Raw genomic sequence first — 16865 nt, 5'->3', positions numbered from 1 at the left:
CAATGGTAAGAAGGGGTGATATTACTACTGATAAAGAAGAAACTTTTTGCAAATAGGAAGAAGGTATAAAGTAGCAATAACTTATCTCCTCAACTCACGCCCAAGAGCTGCAGTGACCACGTCTGTATACAATGGCAACAAACAAGATCTGGGGAATGAGGGGGACTGTTGCATTATGGGTAAATGAGGTTCTTGCGAGCTTGAAGTATCCACGAGGTGTGAAACAGCAGCAGAGTCGGATCCAAACCCATATGCTGAGGAATGAATGAAAATTGGCATCATCAGATCAAACATTTCTGTGGGGAAACAAGGGGAGCAATTAAATTTAATTAGTAAAGTTTTTTTGCAAGAGGGTTAAAGTCAAGAAAGGAAAACATTTACACCAAGAAAGTCATCACATCAGCAAGCAAATGAAGAGCATGAACTCAAAATGTCAATTATTTTTAACTTTTATATTTGTACAAATTCATTATTTTAGGAAAACAGGAACAGAAAGGCAAATCACCACCACTACCAGATCAGCAGTTACCTACTGACTGAAGCTTTATCTGACAGAACGTTCCTTCAAGTAAGCATGTCTGTTTTGCTGGTATTGATATGTCCTCCAAAAGATGGTTACTCCATTGTCAACCCTCACCCTCAGTGATGGAGAGAGAATGGACTAAATGGCCAAAAGAGAGGGCTGGTGATCAGTAGGCAGAGTGGAGCAAAAAAAAGTTATGCACTCACCATAATGTTCCATCCGTGTTCTCAATTTTCATTTTTTCCTCAACATATGGGTTTGGATCCGATCTCCGGGATCTGACTCAGCCACTGCAAAAGCTCATGTCAACCAAAAAGCTTGCGAGCTCCCTACCCTACCCACAATGCATCTCTCCTAATCTCCTCAGATCTTGTTTGCTGCAAGTATTTATAATCAGAATCAGAATGACATTTACTGGCCATGAATGTGCACATACAAGGAATATGACTCCGGTTTCAGTGACTCTTCAAGTATGAATTACATAAACGACATACATACAATTATTGAAAACAAGATAAATGACATACATGCAACTATTAGAACAAGACAAAAAAAAAAAGTAAATATACATATACATACAAAGTGCAAAGTGCAAGAAACTCTGAAATAAACAAGTAAATAACATGTAAACAATACTGCAGAATCCTCTGAGGCTTGGGAAAAGGAATACTCCAGCCTAATAACCTGAGTTAACCATTTATGAACTTGATGGCCTGTGGGAAAAAAATGTTCTTATATTTGCTTGTTTTAGTGCGCATTAATCTATAACGCCTGGCCGATGGTAATAGTTCAAAAAGATGGTGGTCTGGATGTGAAGGGCTGGTGGTTATTTTTCCTGTCCTTTTCATTACTCTGAAATAGTACAGGTCCTGTAAGGCAGGCAAACTAGCACTAATGATATTTTCGGCAGACCTGACTTTTTTGTCATGACAGAGATCCAAACCATACTGCTATGGATGAGCTGAGAACAGACTCAATGACTTCTCTATAGAACTGAATCAACAGTTCCTGTGGGAGGTTGAACTTCCTCAGCTGTCGCAAAAGTACATTTACTGTTGTGCCTTTTTTATGATGGACCCTACACTGGTCTCCCATTTCAAGTCCTGGGAGATTACAGATCCCAAAAAAATTGAAAGATTCCACAAATGAAACAGCAGTATTAAATACAAAAAGGGGGATACTGTTCTACCACTCCTAAAGTCCACTGTCATCTCCACAGTTTTAAGAATGTTCAGCTCTAGATTATTCTCACTACACCAAAGGGCCAGCTGCTCAACCTCCCATCTGTATGCAGACATCACCATTCCTGATGAGCCTGATGATAGTTGTGCAGTCCATGTATTTAATAAGTTTGACAGAGGGATCCTTAGAGGTGCAGTCATTAGTGTAGAGGGAGAATAGCAGTGAGGAAAGCATACACCCCTGTGGGGCACCTGTATTGATCGTGCAATAGCTAGATGTAAATTTCCCCAATTTCACCTGCTGTTTCCTACTGGTTAGAAAATTGGTGATCCCTTGACAGGTGGACACAGGAATGGAATGCTGGGACAGTTTCAAGTGAAGAAGTTCCAGAATTATTGTATTAAATGCAGAGCTCATGTTCAAAAACAGAATCCTTGCATATGTTCCTAGGTGGTCAATATAATATAATATAATATAATATAATATAATATAATATAATATAATATACAATAACAGGGTAAAGAATTCCTTTAGACATGGAAAGACCATTTCTAGCCTCCAGTGCTAGTCAATTGACAAATTTTTGGTTCAACTCACTCCTCTAGAAGAGACAGGGACAGGGGGACAGGGGATGGGTTGTTGAGGAAAAAATGAAAATCAACAACACAGATGGAATATTATGGTGAGTACATAAAATTTTTCTCTGATGTTGTCAATTTTCATTTTATCCTCAACATGTGGGACAGAGTCTGCAGCTACCTTATTCCTGGATGGCCTTATGGAAGGATATTCTTCAGAACCATCGAACCAAAGGAGGCTCTACCCCTGGAGACCAAATCCAATTTGTAATGAATAATAAAGGTATGGGGGGTTAGCCTAGGTGGCTCCTACACAAATATCATCCATGGACGCCCTGGATTGAAAGACTGAGGAAGTAAACATCGCTCTAATGGAATGAGCTTGAACAGTTCTAAACCTTGACTCTTGTAAATAAAAGATAAACAATCTGTGAGCCATTTGGCTAATGTAATCTTGGAGAGTGGAAGACCCAATTTAGTCTCCCAGAAGGAAATAAACAGTTGACTTATGCCTTTAGTTCTGTGTAGATAAAAACGCAATTGTCTGTGAACATCTAACAAGTGCAATAAATATTTGCCTTTATTGTTAAAGCTTGGGAGGAAAACCGGTAAATTAATCATCTGGTTGATGGTGTTCTTTGAAACTATCTTCAGCAGAAAGGACAGAATGGTACATAAGCTAACTCTATCTTTATGAAAGACGAAGTATGGCGACTGGGATGATAAAGCCTGGCTCTCTGATATTCTTCTTGCTGATGTGATGGCTACAAAGAAAATTGTTTTCCAAGAGAGAAACCTGAGCTGACAGTTAGCTGCTGGTTTGAAAGGAGGCTGTACAATTTTCTGTAAAACCAAATTTAGAACATGGAAAGGGATCTTCATAGGGTGACTTCAGAAAGGAAGTTCCTCTCAAGAAAGTCTTGCAGAGCTTATGTGACGCAAGTGAGGAACCATCAAACCCAATGTGGAAATTAGAAATTGCAGCTAATTGTACTTTGTAGAGTGAGCAGCTCCCCATTGAACTGTGCCAAAATTTCCGAAACAGTGTGGATAGGTGCAGAAAAGGGATCTATATTGTTTAGTTGTGCCCAATGTACAAATCTCCCCCATTTACTGTTATACAATTTCCTTGTACACAACTTATGGGATGATAGCAGAATACAATGCACTGGAGAAGACAGCATAGGTTATCTGGCTATCAACGGAACTGGAGATACCAAGCCATCAGCTTGTGGGTGTGAATGTTTGGATGAGTCATTCCTGTCGGATGAGACAGAAGGTCTGGAGTTTGATCTAGAATCCATGGCTTCTTCCATACATGAGGCCAAAGAAAACGAAAACAGATTTACCAAGGGCAGTATAAGGCAATGAGGATTAAGTCTCTCTTCAACCTGTTCTCATTTTCTGAAGAAACTTGGGGATCAAAGGAGTTGGGAGAATGGCATATAACAGACAGAAAGGCCAATCATGAGTGAGAGTCCCTCAGGAACTCCCCCTTTGGGGGGATCAGGGCAAAGCAGCTGCTGCATTTGTTGTTCAGATGGGATGCAAACAGGTCACAGCAAGGCTAACCCCACTCGCAGAATATCCTTTCCACTACACCTACTGATTGAGGGACCACTCATGATGCATGATAAAAGATCTGCTCAACTTGTCTGCTATCACATTTCATTTTTCCGGAATGTGCGCTGCCACCAAAAAGTAGTTGGAAGAGATTACCCACTTCTACACTCGGAGTGCTTCTTGACATAAGGGGTAAGATTTGGTTCCCCCTTGTTTGTTGATGTATCATAATACTGACATGATGTCTGATTGAATCACAATTGTTTCCAGAGGAAGAGTATTTTGAAAGACTTGCCAAGCTAGTAACAATGTTCTCATCTCTAGGACATTTATGTGTGAGTTGCCCTCTGGTACAGACCAGGTTTCTTGGACTGCCCCCCCCCCCCAATCTGGGAAGAATGGTCATCGTGGCCTTAGGGATGAGGGGAAAGAAATGGGTGACCTTGCATAAGCTAATCTGAGTGAACCCACCAGGAAAGATCCTTCTTGCAAGTGTTTGTGATAGTTCTCGGGACTGACATGGGCTGGTGAAGGACTGACCATTGTAAGAATCTCATATGACATCTGGCTAGCAGAACTAATATCTCTACTGCCATTGAACCTAAGGATTTTAGTACCATTCGAGCAGATACTCAAGTTGTGTAGAAGTTTCTTCACCTGATCTCTTATGATTTTCAGTCTTGAGGATGGAAGACATGCTATCATTCTAACTGTTTAAGATCGCGCCTATGAATTCCAGTTCTTGAGTGGGATCTAGATGTGACTTTTCATAGCTTAATGTAATCCTCAACAAAGAACACGTTTGAATAACCATGTCTGTTGCTTCTAAGAGCAGATGCCTGGCTGAGGCGGAGATGAGCCAGACGTCTAAGTATGGAAACACCTGGAATCCTTTCTGCCTCAAGTGAGCTGCCACTATTGCCATACATTTGGTAAACACTATGATGGCTGTTTTGAGGCCAAATGGCAGTACTCTGAATTGATAGTGACTGGCTCCCAGCCAGAAGCATAAATGCTTTCTGGATTGCCTGTCAAACTTTATGTGGTAGCATGCATCCTGAAGGTATAACGAGCACATCCAGTCATCCTTTTACAAGAACAAAAGAATGGACTGAACTGTGACCATCCGAAACTTGCTCTGCTGAACTAATTTGTTCAATTTGCTGAGATCCAAAATAGGTCTCCAGTCCTGTTTTTTTTTTTTTTTTTTTGCGGTACCAAAAAGAACCTTGAGTAAGTTCAGGATCCTCTTTGGTCTGGGGTGGACTTCTTGGATGAATCTGGATGGCTGCTTGCTGCCTCTGACTGGATGGAACATCGGGGAGGTTTTTTTGCTTTGGAGAGGTAGACGGAAAAAGGGTATAAAGTATCCTCTGGATATGATCCTCTGCACCCAGGTATCGTTTATTTTTAGCCATGGTCTCTGGTGCAGGGATAGTCAAACCCCCGAATGCCTCCAGAGAAGAGCAATTGGGCCTCCTTTCAGGAGTGCTGAAAAGGTTTGCCAAAGAAGGTATCTCTGGACCCTTGATCATGCTGAGCCCCTCTGCAGTGACAGCAGCGTCTTTCATCACTGTTCCCCCCTCGGACACTGGTTAAACTTTCTCCACGTGTGTGAGGAAAAGGCCCTTGTGTTTTCTGAACCGCATCTTTCCACTGTTCCTCTGATTCTTCTAATAAGGTCTGTGAGGACTGGAAAAATGAATGCCCACAGCAGAAAAGGGTCTTTCCATCCTTCTCCCACTGGGATAGCATTTCTTTGACTTTTGGGCCAAAAATGGAAATGCCGTCAAACGGAGCATTGACAAATGAAGATTTGAAAAGCTCTGCAAAGTCACAGAGGCATATCCAGGTGTGTCTCCTCATAGAGATGCCAGAACCAGCCTCTCTACTCATCCCTTTGGCTGCATGTGAGATCAGCCTCATGGAGGAGTCTGCAATAGCATGTAAGGTGGCCAGCTGAGAGTTGAGTGAATCCTGTACTTCTTCAGGCACAGCTCCTGAGAGGGCATCCGACAGCTTCTTGATCAGATCCCTCTATAATCTAGTAAAATGGGACAAATAATTCAGGGACTTCAAGCCGAAAGTTGCTGAAGAGAAGACATGCTTCCCACATCTATCCATCTTCCTGGAATCCCTATTAGGAGGATGGATAGTAGAACTTTCTTCCGCCACAACCATGGCATTTACCAGAATACCCTTCACCCAATATTTTTTAACCGGTGCAGAAATAATCTTATTTGGTCTGAGAGGGGTTGGTTTGATGGAGTCCGGAGCCTCTCACACCCACTGAGAAACCAATTCAATGAGTTCATCGGTGAGCGGAGACAGCTAGCAGGTAGATGTACAGGATCCAAATGCCGCCAGGTACACCAACTCTTCAGATGAGGGATTGCTGGACTTTTAACCACCCCTCTGCTTCAAGATCTCAAAGATATCTCCAAAGAAAATGTCAGGGGGTGACTGAGGGGATCCCTCACCTTCCTCAAGGTCAGTCTCGTCAGTGATGGACTCCTCTATGGAGTCCAGGTGTTTTCTCTTGCACCTCCTCTTCTGAGGAATCTACTCTGTGGGGCGTTCAGAAGAGGAGGGGGGGGGGCACTGGTGAGTAGCCTGGGGCTTGTGGACCCGCTGTTCCTGTGGGAGGTCTGGTCGAGACACTTGGGGCAAGGTCTGCAAGGTAGAGGACAGCAGATCTGACAGGGCAGACTCTGTCTGGACTGCCAAAGCAGACATATCTCCCTCCAGAGCCTTGAAAGCTGACTGTCCCTGAAAAATGATGGAACCCCAACTAGAAAGATGGTGTCCTCTGGTCTTGGTCCCCTCAAATTCAGGTGACAGCAGTCTTGAAGTCAAAGTCAGCGCCGGGCTGATCTGGGCCGAAACTCCAAGATAGAGGGATGGCTCCGAGAACTTTGGTGCTGAACCCACTCTCTCGGATCAGACCAGGCTGCCAGAAACTCGAGAGGTCCCTAGCTCCGATTCAGCCAAGGAACTCAGAGCTGAGGAAGGAAGGATCCTTGTTTCTGGCTTCAACAGAACCGGGTGAATCAGATCGGATTACTTTGAAACTTCCAGGCAAACTGAAGGAGGAACATGAAGCACTGATGAAGAATTTTCGAGCTCCTGACCCTTGGGGGCAAGAGCAATAGGGGGCCTTGCAATACCTTGTGCCCAGAGGATCTTCTTGACCATCCTCGCCACATCATCTTCTGGAAGGATTGTAGTGGAGCGAGTCGTGGACACTGACAGTGACCTTGGTCTCTCCAAGAACAGTGATAGAACCCTGCATAATACCTGATCTATGGAGGAGGAGTACCAAGTCCTGGGCATAACTGGCTTAAATGGGCTTCCCATTGGATCCAACAGCGACTGATTCGACCTTTCCTTAAACACAGAGATTCTGATGCAAAGCTGTCAGATCCGATGGAGGAGTCCTCAAAGTTGTGGGATCTCAAGAAACCTTATTTGGATTCAAGTGTTTAACAAGTTTGGAGTCGGCTCCGTCGAAATTTTTGGAGCCAATGAAGGTCTTTTCCTTTGTCTGTCTAAACATCTGGAGGACAGGGAGGAAGCTAGGCTGGAGTGTCCAGATTTAGAGGAAGAATCCAGTTTCTTTCTGTCTGCGCCAGAAATGTCCTCCCCAAACGAGGAGGGCAACATACCTTTTCAAATCAATTTATTCTTCTGCTCACCTAGAGCTCTATGGTTAAATGCCTTGCAAATGTCACAGTCCTCCGGAAGATGGGATGGACCAAGGCAGCAGACACACATATTGTGCGAGTCACTTAGTGGGATTTTGTGACCACATTTGGAACATTTTTTGAAGCCAGCCTGCCTGTCTGATTTTTTCTGAAATATTGTGAAGCAAAGCACAACTATCAAGACAAAAACAAGAACAACAATAACTAGAAAGGAAACTTCTTTATATAATTACTAAAGAAAAACATTAATACTACTTTTTTAAATATAACAATAGAGAAAGAGACAGCGGGGAAAAAGGGGGCAGGGAAACAGCAATGTAAGTTTTACTTTATACAATTTAAGCAAAAATCTGGGGAAAGGCACTGGAAAGAGAAATCAGCTTAAAGAAGATAATAGGGCGAAAAATATGACTAAAGCTAGAAAGGAAAGGTAATATAAACTCTAGAAAACCCTTACTGCTCGAGAGCTGTTAGGAATGACCCTGTCTTTGTAAAGAGGCAAACAAGATCAGAGGAGATTAAGAGAAATGCATTGTGAGTAGGGTAGGGAGCTCATGAGCTTTTTGGTTGACACAAGCTTTTGCAGTGGCTAACTGGATCCAAGGAATCCGATCCAAACCTATACGTTGAGGATAACATGAAAATTGACAACATAAGATAATTTTTAATTGGCTTTTCTAAATCTCTATTACATCAATAATACACAAGGCTTACAGATATGCATTTAGATATTCTCTATTATCTCAAAATGTTGTTGAACTGTGTCTTCCTTGATCTTTTGCTCTGTATGCTGTCATTTAGTTTAGAAGCCGTCTTATCTGCATTAACATAGTTTAGTGAGTTGGCTGCATCTGTGGCACATATCTATTTCTTTTGGTTGTTTTTGGAACTATAACTGAAACAATCATTGCTATATCTATAAATGTAGATAGTTTAATCTTAATCTATTTTGTCTTTTCCTTACTCTGTTTCTTAGACAATCACTCTAAAGTGCCAAATACTAGAATACTCTGTAAACATAGGGATATATGCCTATAATCAAATAGGTAGTTCATCTATTTAGTAAGACAGAGACCTGGAATATCTAAACTCACTTAACAGAGACTGCTTGCAATGCTACTACAACAGACATAAATAAATTAACTACTGTATGCTCAGTTTCCTCAAAACTTCACTAAAACGTTCATGCTCATAATGATGCTTGATGTAAATGCAAACTCTTTAGGTATACACACCCAAGTTATGTCTCAAAGGGTTCCAAGGATCAGCCTACCTACCAAATTAACAAAGTCTGAAGTTAAAAAACAACACACAAAAATGCACGGCTATCTAGTATTCAACCTATCAGTGTTAAATTACTAGTTAAACTCACTTTTGTGAGAAACCTTAACAAAAAGCTTCTCAAAATAGTACAGAAAATTCTTACACTGAAAAATTTTAACTACTGAACTTTTTCACTGTATACTTTGACATGTGATGATTCATTAAGAAAATGGCCTTCTGCTGCAATACTAAAATTACAAGGTGTTAAAGTAGCTACTTTTCAATCTAACAGGTATCCACAATGTTTTTAAATCAGCAGTTCTAACTATACCTTTCTTGTGAGTTCCTCTTTTTCCATCCTAAAGCTGTCTCTCTCTTGAACAGTAGTTTCCAGCTCACCGTGCATTCGAGCAATAATAGTCTCATGGAGTGTTTTCTGTGCTGCTGCCTTTTCCTCCACAGTTTGAGCCTTCCTTTTCATTTCCTGGTACTCTGTATTCAAGGATTCACTGCATCAGGAAAAGAAGTCTTGTTACAGAAAACATTTCAAACTGCTAAAGCATTGCAATATAGAGATGCAGGTTTTCTATTTATTTGTATACTGTGCTCTGATACTAATATGTGCACATTCCACCCACATCAGAAGATAGTTCAGCTGTGTGAGTACACTCACTGCAACTAAAAGTTTTGGGTACTCACCAGAAGACGTATCTTACCAGTACAACTTGAAATGCAGAAACAATGACTTGGAATATACCACAGGCATTAGAACCACATGACACAAAAGAACTTTGCCAGACTGTTAAACCCTCAGTACCGCCCCCACAATGCACTACTAGAAAATACTACAATTTTAACAAAGTGAAAATTAACAGATATGTAAGGAAGTATGACCAGGGTTGGGTTGTTTCCTGCAGTTAGAGTTCTACACACAAATAAAACATTATGGCAAGTATCCATAACTTTCATTATTTAACTCTGTAGAACTCCAGCTACAGAACAAAAAAGACAAGAGAAATCGGCTCAATTATCCTAACTAGCTGCCCTAAGTGAAAATTTCCTGATAACAGCAGCTCTAATGGAACACAATGGCTCAGAGATCATGTCCCATTTGCAATGTTTCACAATAGTTTTCAGAGATGTCAAGGTATTGGTTCCCATATAGGTAATAGAGTACCACTTGTAAGTGCCCAAATACAACTGTTCAAAGTTACATATCATTAAAGTTGAAGGACTGTTGAGTAGCAATTTTAAGATCATTGTCTGTTATGACAGTACAGCTGTATTACCATAAATGTAGATGTCTGAGTGTAATCTGTGCTGCAGTCACTGCATTAGGGAAGTCTGCCGCAGGTTGAGGTCCAACGTCTAGCTAGACATTCAGAGCTGGAGTACCATTCTCCCTCACTGAGATAATGTCACCTTCATCATGGAGATGCTTAAGCACCTAGTATACAAGTAATATCTTCTATTCTTTCTTGCTGAGCTTATGAATGAACAATATGCAAAAGAAAGCAGCATACATTAGTCCGTCAGACCAAACAGTAAGCAGATAAGTAGCCCACTGGAGATATCTATTTTGTCATTTTTAACAGAATTATAATAGCTTAGCTTATTTGTTGACAGATGTTCACGTGGCATGCAACCCGCATGAAGGTACAGGACAAATGTTTAACAAGTATGTCTGCAAGAAATGGATTAATTTTAAAGATTTCCTCGACATGTGTGTGTGTGTTGTCTTGGTTTAGACCACAGTGTTTGTAACTGTGAGGTCTATTAGGGCATTAAACCAAAGGCTGTTAAAATTAGATGGACGTCCATTTTGGTCTGAGCAAAGAAATGCCTATCAACTTCCCAGCAGAAGTAGGTCATGTTCTCCAACTTAAGGCTATTATGGCAGACAACTACCCTAAAAAATGAAAAGAAAAGCTCAAGGAGAAGAAGAAGGTTTCCTCAGAATCAGACAACTCTATTATCGACCCTAGGTCTGAATACACCAGTCCCATGGAGGTACTTGACCACCCCCCTAGCTAGGTGTCTGTTAAAAGTTTTAAATGCGTTTGTCAGATTAAAACATCTTATGTTGTAATCTGACCTGCATAATTAAAAAAAAAATCATGTCCTTCCATTTCCAATCAGAACAGTTTTAACTTGCATATTGTAAGGGGAACAGTAATAAGGTTAGTTGAACCTGGTATAACTAAAACTATAATGATAGATATGGATGAACAGATGCATACTCCAAATGAAAAATGCCTGCAGAATGTCAAATAAATTCAAATAATCTTTTGTAGACTCTAATAAGCTTGACGTCCCAGACATTTCCAATCCCTGAGTAAAATCTGATACCCCCAACCTTTGCTAACACTTCCCTAACTATACCTATTCAATATTAGGCCAGGCAAAAGATCAGGAGGAAGAATGCTTTACTTAAAAAAATAACCTCCCATAAACAACCCCACAAAAAATTACCCCAACCCCAAATGGGAGTTTATGCATCAATGTTTCCTCAAGTAACAATTACTCTCATTCAGTAGTAGCTGTCAACCTCTCCCATCCTCAAATACTTCCATATTCAAATCTTTGTTCACAAGTATTTTAAACTCATGCCATCTGCCATCCATTCAAAAATATCATCATCCTAAGAGATTTCAATATCAACATACAGAAAATAAAATTTATACAATTAGAATACATCCTTACAAATTTATAACTTTCTCAGTTAATAAAAGACTTCACCCAACCTAATCAATCATCATGGAGTCACTACCTAGACCACTTGATCCCCAATGACACAGCCACAATCAATAGCATTACTATCCCCCCTCTCTCCCTCCCTGCATTAGTGATAATTGTGCTATAACACTTACCTTTATACCACCTGTTCCAAAATCCCATCCCACACTCACTACATTCCAATTTAAATCTCAAAAAAAAATCTGTAACTTTTACTCTTAGCTCTCCAGACATAACTGGGATTACCTACTAACTCTTAACGGCCCTAATGAAACTGCTTTTTCACGCACCTCTTGCCTACTTCCCAATAATGTCTGGACTCTGTAAAGCTTCAAAGAACCAATGGCAAACACCAAAAACTGAAGCCCTCTGTAACAGCAGTGACATTCCATGTAAAACATGGAAAAAAGTCACACACTCAAGAAAACCACAACAACTTCATTCAGTGAAAAAAAAAACTAGTCAAAAGGGGCACAAGATGACAAAGCCAATTTTCTCACTTCCTCCCAAATCAAACTCGTTCATAATCTAAATAAATTCTGGAAAATGGTAAATAAAATAACAAGCAGATCTTCACCAAAGACCCACTACAGAAAGATAACATGTCTATGTCCTTTGGTTTTTGCATTACCACAGACATCACAAAAATAATCAAAAATATTCCATTAGGTGTTCCCAGATGGTGATGGCCTAAATCCATGAATTATTACACAATGTACAGACCACATCTTGGTTACCCTCAAACACCCATACAATCCCTACCTTACCAAAAACATAACAACCAAAGCTTTGAAAATCCCTGTACCAAAACCCCCAATCCATCCTCAGTCACAGAAGTCAAACCTGTCTTCATTTTTCCAAACTTGGGAAAAATTTCATAAAGAACAAAAAGTACTGTAGGCACCCAACAGCACACGACACAACCAATAACCAAAATAAGTTCCTTAGCAATGGCAACACAAACAGTTCAAAGTCAAAATAAAAAAATTAAAAATAAAAATAACTAGCCATTTATACCTGCTGGTTCAAATTAAATGACTCATTTCCTGTTACTATTAGATATTCAAATAATGATAAGTCTACATAACTACACAGTTCATCATAACAAAAAATTACAAGGTTTATTAAAATAAAGACATATTTCTTAAAAAAATAATGTATTGAGCGGTGAAAAGAAAACCAAACAGTTTAAGCAACATTCATTTTGAAAAATCATTGACTTTCATTAAAATTTAGCCTCTTTCAACTTGAGTGCTGGAACAACTGATCATTTAATCCTGGGGGGGGGGGGGGGGGGCACAGGCATTTAATCATAGCTGCCAAAGTACCTCACGGTATTCAATTTGGGTCTCCCGTTGTCCTCCTCATTCACTGGGAATCACCTGTTCAAGAACCCAAAACACAAATCTACCTTTTTTACAGTTTAATAAAGCTTAGATAAGGCGTTTATTTCAACCTTTTTTTTAAATTTCCTAATGATACTTGTATACCCTTATTTTCGGGGGTCTTTTGTTTTTTTCCTTCATGGTAAGTGAACACTGTTGGCAACAGACTAAGTATACCACAACCCTTTTGTAAAACAACTGAAGTATTTAATTGCCTTTAAAATAATACCTAGATTAGGGAGAACAAGCTAATCACAGTGTGCCATGATGACACATGACACATTTATATGTTCCTTTATTGTGTTGAACACTCGTGCGGTATTTCCCCTTTTTCCCTAATTCAAAAGTATTCTTTTTTTTAAATAATTTTATTAAATTATCACTTGTTAGATAGACAAATTTTCATTTATATAAAAGTAATAGACACATTTTCATTTATATAAAAGTAATCAAACTATATTAAGAAGTTCACGTTTACAAACATTATATTTCGCATATATTGCTATATATCATATAACCTAAGCAATTTTACATAAATTATTAAATTTTTGCCCTTTTTTTAAAACAAGAAGCATCGTTATTAAACCATAACTTATGACACAGGCAATCGTGCATTTAGATAAATGAAAACAAACCACACCAAAACAATCCTAGCTGCAAGCATTTTACATCACAAACCATAATAACACACTCCCAGTTGCAAACATTATACATCACATATAACCTACCCAATCATTTTCAGTCAAACATTACATAGCTCATTTAAGTCTTGGCTTCTTTTAAATCCCATTCCTCCCCTGTATGTACTGTTCCCACAATTCCCATTTTTTGTATAACAAAGTTTCCCTTTTTTCAGTTTTTGTATTATCTTTTGTTTAGTCTCTTCTACATATCCTTAACTGCAATACCAGAACCATTTTAATCCATACTCCTAAATACTTAATTTTATCATGTCCCCATAAATATGGATATCACTGAACCAACTGATATGTGGGTACATAATTTGCCGCTATTGCCTTTCTTCTAGCTTCATTAAGTTTGTATCCCGAAAAGATCTGAAACCATCTCAAAATGTTCCACAACACTGTAATTTCTTTCTAGTTTTGTCAGGTATAAAATATTATCATCTTCAAACAAAGCCAGCTTTTCTTGACTACCATACCAATTATATCCTTGAATTTCTGAGTCCTGTATTTTCTTTGCCAGTGGTTCTACATATAATGCAAATAACAAAGGGGAAAGAGGACACCCCTGCCTCATTCCCCTGCTCAAGAAGAAATTATCAGAGAGGACCCCACCCACTTTAATTCTTGCCTCTGGTCCTTCATATATCCTCCTAATCAACCTTATCAATTTTTTTCAGGAAATGCAAATGCTTCTATTGCCCTGCTCAAAGCCCCAACTTACTTTGTCAAATGCTTTCTCTGCATCAAGACCCACCATCAACAATGGTATTTTCTTACATTCTACTTCCCTTTGAATCATCAATGTTCTGTTAATGCTGTCAAATGTTTGCCTCCCATCCACAAAACCACACTGATCCATATCTATCAATATTGGCATTACTTTTGCTATTCTTCTAGCCATTATAGACATGAACACTTTCTAATCATGGTTTAGTATTGAAATGGGCCTGTATGGAGCTGTATCTGATGGATCTTTTACTCTCTAAGTATTACACCAAGCACTGTTTTCTTCCAGGATGTTAGTACTTTTCCTCCTCTTAAAATACCGTTAAAGAAACCTTCCAGATCATTATAATTTTTCCCTCCTAGCTTCCCAACTTCTACAAGAATACCATCTATTCCTGGGCACTTTCCTGTAGATTGGTTATACAGAACAATTTTTTCTCTCTTCTTCTCCTATCCTAACCATTAGTAATTGAGCCTTATCTAGCTCTAACCTTGGCATATTTATATCTTCCATATACATTCTCATTTGTATCTTTACTTGATTTCCATATTTCTCTGCTTTATACAGACTTTCGTAGAATTGCCAAAATATTTCTAATACCTCTACAGGATCTCTTTTTACCTTCCTTGTTATAGGTCCCCTAAGAAAGTCATTGTGCTAAAAGTTTTTGTGCTCTATTGTTGTTATAAAAAAAAGTTGCTTAACAGCAATCTTTCTAAATTTGTGTATATTATTGAGGTAATCCCTTATTTTCTGCTTAGCATTCTGCAGCTGATCATCTTCTTGTTCTGTGAAAGTCCCCCTACCCTGTAATACTTTAACACTTGTCAGTCCCTCTAAATCATTCTTATTACTTCTTAACTTAACCATAGCTCCCTTTATTTTATCTCCACCCTATTTTAAATGTCACCTTAATTTTATCCCACTCCCTAGCTATATTTTTTTGAAGTAATTTCTATCCTCTCAAATAGCTCCTGAATAATCTCCACTACCCATTCCTAAAATTCCTCTCTTTTCAACAGATAGGTGGGAAAGTGTCAGTGTCTCATTTTTATTTCATTACCATGTGATTTTATTTTAGTTATTATTGGCACATGATCTGAAATAATTATTGGGTGCATATCAAGAACTTCAATTAAATGCATGTGTTCTTGTGAAATTTAAATTCTGTATAGCATAGCCCAGTTTTTATATCTTGGGGAATAATATGTAAATTGACTCCGAATTCACATCTTCCATACCAAATATTTTCATAAATTTCTTCAAAAATCTACCCTCCTTTATTAAACTTTCCCTTCTGGGCCCAAGCCCCCCCCCCCCGACACATCTTCACTGCTGCAAATCGAATTCCAACCCCCACCTGTAAGTAATATTCCTTGCTGAAAACTGATTTCTCCCAATACCTGAATTTTTAAGGTCCATTATAGCAGTTTTAGGTGGAATATAAATACATGCCAGTGTAATCCTCCTCCCTTGACAGTAGCCCTTTAGCACTACAAATTTGCCATTATTATATTTTGTTATCCTCATCTACCACTATTGCAATTAATACAATCCTCTTTTCCTGTCACAGATATTCTGCTGAATAACCATCATGAAAACCTTTCTTTATCAAATTCATATGTTCAGTTCTTTCCAAGTGTCTCTCTTGTAACATAGCTATCTGCACTCTACATTTTAATACAGCTCATTCATTTTTGTATTTATCTGTAAGACCACTGACATTTAAAGACATTACAGAAATGATAATTGTATTAAAAAGTTATTCCCACATTTTATGTAGAACACCTTTTCTGTTAAATGCCTTGTTCCAGATTTTGTGTTACATGCATATACTGTTTGGCAGGTTGAACTTTTATATAGTTGTTTCTTGTCACATCCATTTGAGCCTATATCACATCTCGCAAAACTTGTTCTTTTATTGAAAGCCCTCAAACAAACAAAAACAAACAACCCCCCAATACCAGATTAAAATCAACAGATTTAATACTGACACACAAAACTATGTGCATCTTCGAATATTGATGTTTTACCCTCCCAATAAGAACAAATGTCCCAAACTGACAGCCACACTGACAGACTTGAGTTAACCTAAAATAAATGCTATCCATGCTAAGACACATGGTGCAGCCTGTGCTTCTACTAAATGCTAACTGGTTTTATCTTATGTTTATAGCTCTCCCAGCTGGGAAAACCTCTGAATACTTTCAGAGAACATTATCTCCTAGCCAGTTTCTCTTTTTCCCCCAGCCAATCACTCTCCACCAGACTGTAACAAATTTCTCTTTATCAGATTGTCTCCATGAAGATATGAGAACCAGACAGACAATTTCTCATTATCAGATTGTCTCCATGGAGACATGAGGGCCAGATACAGAATTGCTACCAAGCATACATTCATTTGCTAGAAAAAAAGCCTCATAATATTCAATATTCTTTTTCATTTACTTGCTTTCTCTTAAAAGTTGTTACTAAATCAATCCAAGTTCCTTAATCCAGTCATTCCCCCATGCAAGAA

At 38.9% G+C, this 16865-nt stretch overlaps 1 protein-coding gene across 1 annotated transcript in view; it reads right to left on the bottom strand.

Annotated features, from left to right (window-relative positions):
* The window catches only part of CCDC150 (coiled-coil domain containing 150), a 2807665-nt gene that overhangs the window by 1840275 nt on the left and 950525 nt on the right, over positions 1 to 16865 (bottom strand). Inside the window, exon 11 of the mRNA XM_044070503.1 lies at positions 9145 to 9322. Within this exon, the coding sequence (XP_043926438.1) occupies positions 9145 to 9322 (178 nt within the window). The remainder of the gene's footprint in view (positions 1 to 9144; positions 9323 to 16865) is intronic.

This window comes from Protopterus annectens, chromosome 4.part1 (assembly GCF_019279795.1).
Source record: "Protopterus annectens isolate FY-2018-M chromosome 4.part1, PAN1.0, whole genome shotgun sequence".
Taxonomy (NCBI): Eukaryota; Metazoa; Chordata; order Ceratodontiformes; family Protopteridae; genus Protopterus; species Protopterus annectens.
The sequence above is the reverse complement of the archived record's forward strand: the minus strand, read 5'-3'. Positions and strand labels throughout refer to the sequence as shown.